This window comes from Quercus lobata, chromosome 6 (assembly GCF_001633185.2).
Source record: "Quercus lobata isolate SW786 chromosome 6, ValleyOak3.0 Primary Assembly, whole genome shotgun sequence".
Lineage (NCBI taxonomy): Eukaryota > Viridiplantae > Streptophyta > Magnoliopsida > Fagales > Fagaceae > Quercus > Quercus lobata.
In genome coordinates this window covers 43,676,904-43,685,414 of record NC_044909.1, presented here as the reverse complement: position 1 = coordinate 43,685,414, position 8,511 = coordinate 43,676,904, and the positions used below count along the sequence as shown (strand labels likewise).

The following is an 8,511-nucleotide window of genomic DNA, read 5'->3' as shown; positions in this document are numbered from 1 at the left end:
TAAATATTTAATGAGATGATAAGTTGAAATTATATTTTATTTGTAGAGATTATGAAAAAATCAACTATAATATTTGATTTTTTCAAAAGAAAAAGTTCAAATGATTTAGAAGAATTTTTTTTATAAAAAAAGTCAAGTTCTCTTTTCAATAATTTTATGTATTTATAATTGTTTTTTGGGTTTATACTTCTATCTCCCCTAATTCCAAGTCTTTGCCCCATCCCTATTGGTGAGTGGTGCTTTAGGGTCACCAAGCTAGCGTGTCCAATTATTGAGGCTTCTGGTTTTTCTTCTAAAATTATAAAAGATTAAGCAATTGTCAATAGTCAAACACAACTGACAACACACGGTGGAGGAGATGGAGAAGAAGGAGAGGCATTTTGTACTGGTTCATGGAGCCTGTCATGGAGCATGGAGTTGGTACAAAGTGGCAACCCTACTGAAATCGGCTGGTCATAAAGTAACAGCCTTGGACTTAGCTGCGAGCGGGATTCACCCAAAGCAAGCACATGAGCTCAGATCACTATCAGATTACCTTGAACCTTTGATGGAATTCATGGCATCTCTTCCAGCAGATGAAAGAGTTATCCTTGTGGGCCACAGCTTTGGTGGAGCCTGTATCTCTGTTGCCATTGAAAAGTTCCCTGAGAAAGTTTCTGTTGCAGTATATGCTACAGCCCATATGTTTGGTCCTGACCTCAATTTCTATGCAGTATATGATGAGGTACGTACTACTCTCTATCTAAGTTACTGCTATTAGATATTGTAAGACAATCTAGCTTGACAATCTTGGATAATAGATGGGTATGGCAATGCCATGAAAATAATGGACTCGAAAAATTCTGTACAGCCTTTCGTTTCTTCTTAACTTAACTAATCAAATCTTTTCTCTACATTTGAAACCTTCACCCCAAAAAATAATAGGACATGTTTGTACATAATCAGATCATTTTATAAAAATCACATTAAAATTTGTAAGGCATAGATTTTATAAATAAAGCCCATGATAAGTTAAGGTCGAGATTACATGGAAAAAAAATGACCGGTTCTTATCACCGCATGAGTCTCTAGTACCAGAGCAAAGCCACTGCTCTGGTGTTGCAAGGTGAGGGATTAAGTTGAGTTTCTAGGAAAGTTTTGATTCTACTCTCATGATTAATATAGAAAGTTAAAGTCAGTTTTTTTTTTTTTTTTTTTTTTAATAAAACATTTTTAAAAATATTTTCTAAACCGAAGCACTTAGGCCGTTAATTTTTTCATTAAAACTTTTAGTGCTTTATTATTAGTTGAAAGGCCATTATGACCCTTCGACTATCACTTTTCATAAGAGTTGCCTGAAAAGTCCAGTAACACAATTTTTTTTTATAATTTCTTATCACAAATGTGACATAATGGTATGTGATTGGTGAAAAAAAAAAAATTAATTCATATATAAGTAATAATTAATCACTTATAATTTGTTACATCAAAATTATACCAAAAAATTATGAAATAATTTATGATCTTAAAACAACTCAGTTACCTAAGAAAATGCAATGGACACTTGGACAGACATTGGCTTTGAGATTTTATGCAGGCCTCAGCCTCACACGTGACTCGCTCTTATCTCTTCCATTGAACAATCGTCCCTTTTTTTTTTCTTTTTTTTGAGAATCGAACAATCGTTCCTTTATCGTCTCATTCATCAATGTCACGACATTTTTTTTTTCCAAATTTAGACAAGTACTTGATTTTGTGCTTTGACATCCCAAGAATTGATGGATTAACATCACTTGAATTGATTACAAAAAGGACGTACACTCGTGAATATACACAATACAATTAAAAATAATTAATATTTTTTTTAGAAGAATAATTAATATATATATATATATATATATATATATATATATGATAAGATGCGTTTAAATTACACAGAGAATAACTTTTTAAAAGTTACATTTTTTTAAACCATTGATTCCTACTCCCTCTGTCCCACTTTGTTTGTCCTTTATTCCATTTTGGGATGTCCTAAAATATTGTCCTGTCTCTAAAAATAAAAATCATTAATTTACTAATATTCCTATTATACCCCTATTAATTTACTAATTTAATTTTTTGATAAATTTAATTAAGGTTAGTTTTGGAAACTTATACATTTTTAAAAGGTAAACAAAACAATAAATGATATTCCCTTAAAAAGTTTGACTTTTCAAACAGGACAAATAAAGTGGGACAAAGAGAGTATTAAATTTAATGATAGATAAAAAGTAGTGGTCATGTTATCAACTCCCACCAACCAACTTATTAAATGTTTTGTCCCCTTATAAAAAATTCATAAACTTTCCTTTCTTTACTATAATTCTCACCACATTTTCGTATAATTGATTTTGACCCTTTTTGCCAACATAAACATATATCTCCCCACTATAAAATCCCGCCACTGATTCTATATAAAAAAAAAAAAAAAAAAAAAAAAAAAAAAAAAAAAAAAAAAAAAAAACCAACCCAGGAGAGAGCTTAGGATTTGGGATTCACCAAACAATTTAATTGTTAAAAAAAAAAATCCTGCTACTGTCCTTAGTTTTTTAAGAATTTAGATTCTACATGGAGCTCGCCAAGCAATTCAAAGATACAAATCTAGGAGAGAGCTTGGGATTTTGGAAGAGTGCTATACCAGCATATATGTTTTCGACTATTTTTTGGTGTTTGCCAATTGCTATGGAGATCAGGTGAGATGGGTGATATACGATTCTTTTGTGCAGAATGAATTATAGGAAAATGAGGATATTGTGGTGTGAAAAATTAGAGTAAAGATAAACTTCAATGTTCAACCATAATAAGTTTTCTATAAGGGTACAAAACATTTATGGACATAGTTGGAGATAATTAATGTTATTAGATCACTTATTTGTAGAAGGTTGATGACATGGCCACTAGAGTGTTTCTACCGTTAGATTTATTACAAATCAATGACTTATAAAAGTTATAACTCTTACAAAGTTACATCAGGTGTAATTTGAGCCCATCTCATATATGATATACGAGTTCAAATTGTACCCAGTGTAAAAGTTACACAATTTTTTAAGTCACAGATATATACATAAATTTTTTGGATATACACATGAGTTTACTCTTTTTTTTTTTTTTGTTTATTGAGTTTTTTTATGGCTTATTTAAATTAGACTCTTCGTCTTTTACACAACATTAAATCACCTAGAACAATTAAAAAAAAAAATGATAGGACATGTGGTGCAAAATTAGACAACAATTGGAATCTAATTTAGAATCTAATTAAATTTTCTCTCAATTTTGACTTTAAATATATACTAGTGTGTAACCTCGTGAATATGCACAGTACAATTAAAAACAATCACAATTATATTTTTTTTTAAGAAGAGATTCAAATTATACATAGTATTAGCTTATACTTTTTTTAAACTATACATTTCTAAAATATATAATGGTTTCTCATTATATATATAATATTTAGAATTTAATTAGATTTAGACTCTTTGTTTTTTTTTACCTAATAATTTACTTGTCACAAAAATTTTAAAAAATAAAATAAATGGACACATGACGAAAAATTGAACTCTAATTGAAATCCAATTTAGAATCTAATTGGATTTGGACTCTTCGATTTTTACATTCAATAATTTACTTGGCACAAAATTAAAAATTAAATGGAATGCGTGGTGCAAAATTGAGAATCCAATTAAAATCTAATTGAATTTTTTCTGAACTTATATGTATATATATATACTTGAGAGAGAGAAGAATGTATTATTATTATTATTATTATTATTATTATTATTATTATTATTATTTATAAAGGATTAGAAGTCTTAATATATTAATTTGAAGTATATATATATATATATATATATTTTTTTTTTTTTGATAGGAAGACTGAAACTTTTATTAAGTAAAGGATAAGTACATAGCATCTTGGAGTACTAGAGATTCAATTATTGGTGGACTTTCCTCCAACCAAGTTACAAAACCATCTCTTCCGTTCATCTCTTCCGCTCCTTCTATCTAAACTTAGGATAAAATGAAAATCTCTTTTATTGCACACTCACAATATGCCACCTCAACATTAAAAAAGTTGTGATTTTTTTTTCTCTTATTAAAGAAGAGTCTTTTTTTTTTTTTTTTTTTGAGAGAGAGAGAGAGAGAGTTTCAACCTATAGCTTCAACTCCTGATGATAACTCTTTATCATCAGCCCAATACATTAATAATTTTTTGGTATAGACAGGGATTAAACCTCATATCTCTTATTCAACCATTAAAGACTTTACTAGTTGAACTATCTGGAGCTCCAGATCTCTTATCAATGAGTGCCATTAAGAACACAAGTTTTTTTTTTTTTTTTTTTTTAATGCTCAATTATGAATTATTATAATGCACATTTTTGGAAAAAAAGAAAAAAGAAAAAAAAAAATGCACTTGTCAATAATGTATATTTTGGCTTGCATAATGCTCTCTTTTTTTTTTTTTTTTTTTAATGTTAATAACTTGCGTATGTAAATTCATTGTGATATATATAAACGTGATCACAAATATTGCATATATGCAACAAAGTTTCAAATGTTGGATCATTCCTTACACCACCCATAAAAAAATATACGATAATTTTAAGGCTACACTAGTTCAACATAGTTCAACATAATATTTGGCATGACTAAGAATGGTGTAAAACAATTTACACCCCAAAGCTTTTAAATTGGAGACCTCCTCCCTCCCCACCACACTCTTCATCATGGCCACCGCCCCCAGCCACCCCATGACTCAACATATAGAGACCTAAGGAGATTTGGTGCTTGCCTTGACAACATCGTTTTGATGGTGTCAAAGCTTTGCATGGTGTGGTGAGATCTGTGGTTAGGAAGATTCTCCCTCTCGTCAATCATCTTTTTATTTATTTATTTATTTTTAAAGATTTGTGACTAGTTCGCAATGAGATTGGCGATTGGGAAGACTCTCTTTCTTGATTGATCATTTTTTTTCCAGATATACGAGTAGTTCGTAGTAAGATCGACCGATTGGTTCATTAGTAACTTTCCATTCAAAATAAACACCAAAAATCAAAACATTTTGCGTCAAAACAAATGTGCTCTTATTTGCAATATCACTAAAGTTTATTGGAGTTTGTATATATCCTCAACTTGTTTTGCTAGTTATTTTGTAGGATTTGAATTTGGTGTAATAGCATAATTGAATTGTAAGAGGTAATAACGGGTGAATTTTCCATTTTATCTTGTAGATATACTAGCTTCATGCTCCACTTCACAATGGACTTAAGTCATTGTCGACCATTGGTTCAGTGAGGTTATCGACAACAGTTATATATACTTGGGATGTTAAAGGGCTTGAAACTATAGAGAATAAACTTTAATCGTTTTTTATTATAAACTAATAACCCAACCGTTGAGCTTGGATATGTGATGTGACCTTATGGAGGAATGAGGATACACCTATGAGGGATAGTATCATAGGAATGTACCATGAAAAGATTAACTAAAAAGGTAAATGAAATTATTACATGTTTTGCTGTGAATTAGATCTTGTTTAGATCTGCCTCTCTCAAGTTTAGGACAATCAAAGGGGCTTCAAATCTCTCATTGAGTTAGTGATCATTGCTCATTCCCATACTAGTTCCCAAATGTGCATAATGATATCTTTGGTTATATGTAGATCTTTCGGAAGTCGGATTTGCCCATGGACTCACAATTCACATTCGATCAAGGGCCCAACAACCCACCAACCACAATGCTATTTGGGTCCAATTTGATGGCATCCAATTTATACCAGCTCTCCCCACCTGAGGTAAGAATTTAGAGTTGAGACTTTCCTTTAACCTCATAGTTATTCAACATTGTCACATGTTGATTAGGAAGAAAACATTATAATAAATAAAAAAAAAAAAATCAGAAAAGTTAGTCGGGCATGCAACCATCAATTTAACAGCTTGTACAAGTTTCAATTTCTTAATAAATTAGCTAATATCTTGGATGCAAGGACTTGAACACGAACATAGGTACGATGCGATGACACGAGCAATTTTTGAAAAATTATAACATGAATACGTGATACAGTAGATAGAACATTGTTATAACATATGTATGACACAGATACAACAAGGATATGACACCCCAAATGAAGTGTCCATCTATCTTAGGCTAATATATATATATATATATATATATTGGATTTATTTAGTTATGATCAATGATGAATTGAACTAGGATTTGGCGCTTGCTATGTCATTGGTGAGACCTTCTCGTCTTTATGGTCATGATGCATTGTTGTTAAAAGAACCAGAACTAACCAAGGAAAAATATGGGTCTGTTCGTAAAGTTTATATTGTGTGTGACCAAGACAAAGCTATAAAGGAGGATTTACAAAGGTGGATGATTGAGAAAAATCCAACAGATGAAGTGAAGGTGATAACTGGTTCCGATCACATGGTTATGTTTTCTAAACCGAAGGAGCTGTGCTTATGTCTCGAAGAGATTGTGAAGAAATATTCTTAAATTTCTTATTTATGCCATTTTCGTGTTGGACTTCCTAATATATTTTTCACGATGTATCTGATATAATGTATGGGTAAAATCCATTATACTGTGTATAATAAGCATCATCCATAATATATTTTTCTAAAAAAAAAACATAATGTCAGTAAAATTATTACAAATGCGCAATAACATATCATCAACTCTTGTTATTCCTTTCGAGGTATTGAATGTGATTTACGTGCATCATGTGTATGTGTGCACAATGCAATGTTGTATGTGTCTCAAAAATACTGGTAATTATGTGCCCAAATAAAACTATTTTTGTGGTTCTATACAACAAAAGCAAGTAAAAAAAATGCTCAATTTCAAAACCTGCACATATAAATCAATAACCATTCATAATATTTGTTGCAAAATGTGGCATTCCTTCCACAATGAACATTGATAAAACCATCTATTTTGTTTAGTCCTAGCCATGTTTAAACATGTGGCCACCTCCATATGCACATAATCCCCAACCAATCAAACATACTTATCTGAACTTAACACAATTATACAATATCATCAAAATAAAAGCTGAACTACCACCTTGCATAGTAGTGTAACCATCCACAATTATAAATATAGAATTGTCTACAAACATAACATACATATATCTTGTGCTTTATATGATATGGTGTCAAAGTTTAAATACAGCAATGAGAGCTACGAAATGAGAATCATTCAAGATACAAATTTTATAAGGGTAAGCATTAATAAACCATTTTAAGAAAGTTTTATAAAAAACTAATTAACTTTTTTTAACAGTTTTTTTTATATTATAAAATATTATAGTAAGAGGATGAGTGATTTTGATTATGATAAGTTCGAACAACCAATTCTCTGGCAAGCACCATTGTCAAATGATGTGGCTTTGTGTTGAGTGGTATATACTATATAGCTTAGAGCTGGATGTCATAGTTGGCGTTAACTTCGTCCAACCAACTCTAAGAACAAGAGTCGACCCACAAAGCTAGTGGCCTAGTACTACTATACGAGAAGTTATACTCTGCATCAGATATATGCTTCTTCTCTCTCACATTTGGTAGGTCTCAGTGGGACCCACTAGTTGTGAGAGAGAGGAAACATATACCCGATGCAAGTGCAAGGTATATTTTTCCCTACTACAGATCATAATTCTTGAGTTCTCACTCCTCAACAATAACTGCATATGTGATGTGACTTGTGAGCTCCCAAAACCAATTTGACATCTAAACTGCATATTTGTTTGATTTGGTCCATTTAGGAACAGTTTATTTAGGGTGAGTTTGGTTCAGTTTTTTGAAAAAGTGCATAATGAAAAAGTGGAGTTTTCAAAAAGTGCATAATGAAAAAGTGCTTTTTCAAAAAGCTGAGTGTTTGGTAAAAACTGTTAAAAAGTGTTTTTTGAAAAAGCTGAGTGTTTGACTAACACTTATAAAAGTGGCAGTTTGAAAGATAAATTACCAAAAAGGACAATGTATATAAGAGAGTTTATTTCATACTTAAATCAATATTATGAAATTATTTTTTTCTCACTAATATTAGCTAATAATAACCTACCACTTAAGATTTATTGTAAAAGTATTGTGATAATTTATACTGATTTTAATTTGAACGTACTATTATAATTATTTTTTTTTCAATTTCTAAACAAATTATTTTTTTCTCACCAATATTAACTAATAATAACATACCACTTAAGATTTATTGTGAAAATATTGTAACAGTATTTCTCAATTTTAATTTCTTATTCTTTATTTTATGTTTCCCTTATTTTATTTTATTTTTTTATCCATATTTTCTTCTTCTTTTTTCCCTCTTTTTTTCTCCTCCACACATATACCTTCATTTTTTTTTCTTTATTTCCTTTTTTCCTCTCTTTCCCTGCCACTTCCTCCACACACGTGCCCCTACTTTTTTTTTTCTTTATTTCCTTATTTTTCCCTTCCACTCTACACGGTCCATCATATATCCAGAATGTTCCACACA

General features: G+C 30.4%; 1 protein-coding gene across 1 annotated transcript; it reads left to right on the top strand.

The window, feature by feature from the left end:
- The first annotated feature begins 358 nt into the window (after positions 1 to 358).
- LOC115950993 (salicylic acid-binding protein 2-like) lies at positions 359 to 6,519 on the top strand. The gene is made up of 3 exons (XM_031068290.1): positions 359 to 724; positions 5,681 to 5,812; positions 6,232 to 6,519. The coding sequence occupies exons 1-3, from the start codon at positions 359 to 361 to the stop codon at positions 6,517 to 6,519; spliced, it is 786 nt and encodes a 261-aa protein (XP_030924150.1).
- Positions 6,520 to 8,511: the final 1,992 nt, after the last annotated feature.

What these genes read in the sequence shown, in the direction of transcription:
- LOC115950993 (XM_031068290.1), top strand. Translation starts at nt 359, where the DNA reads ATGGAGAAGAAGGAGAGGCATTTTGTACTGGTTCATGGAGCCTGTCAT. An exon ending in TCTATGCAGTATATGATGAG is followed by an intron (nt 725 to 5,680) that starts GTACGTACTACT and finishes GGTTATATGTAG; the next exon opens with ATCTTTCGGAAGTCGGATTT. An exon ending in ACCAGCTCTCCCCACCTGAG is followed by an intron (nt 5,813 to 6,231) that starts GTAAGAATTTAG and finishes GAATTGAACTAG; the next exon opens with GATTTGGCGCTTGCTATGTC.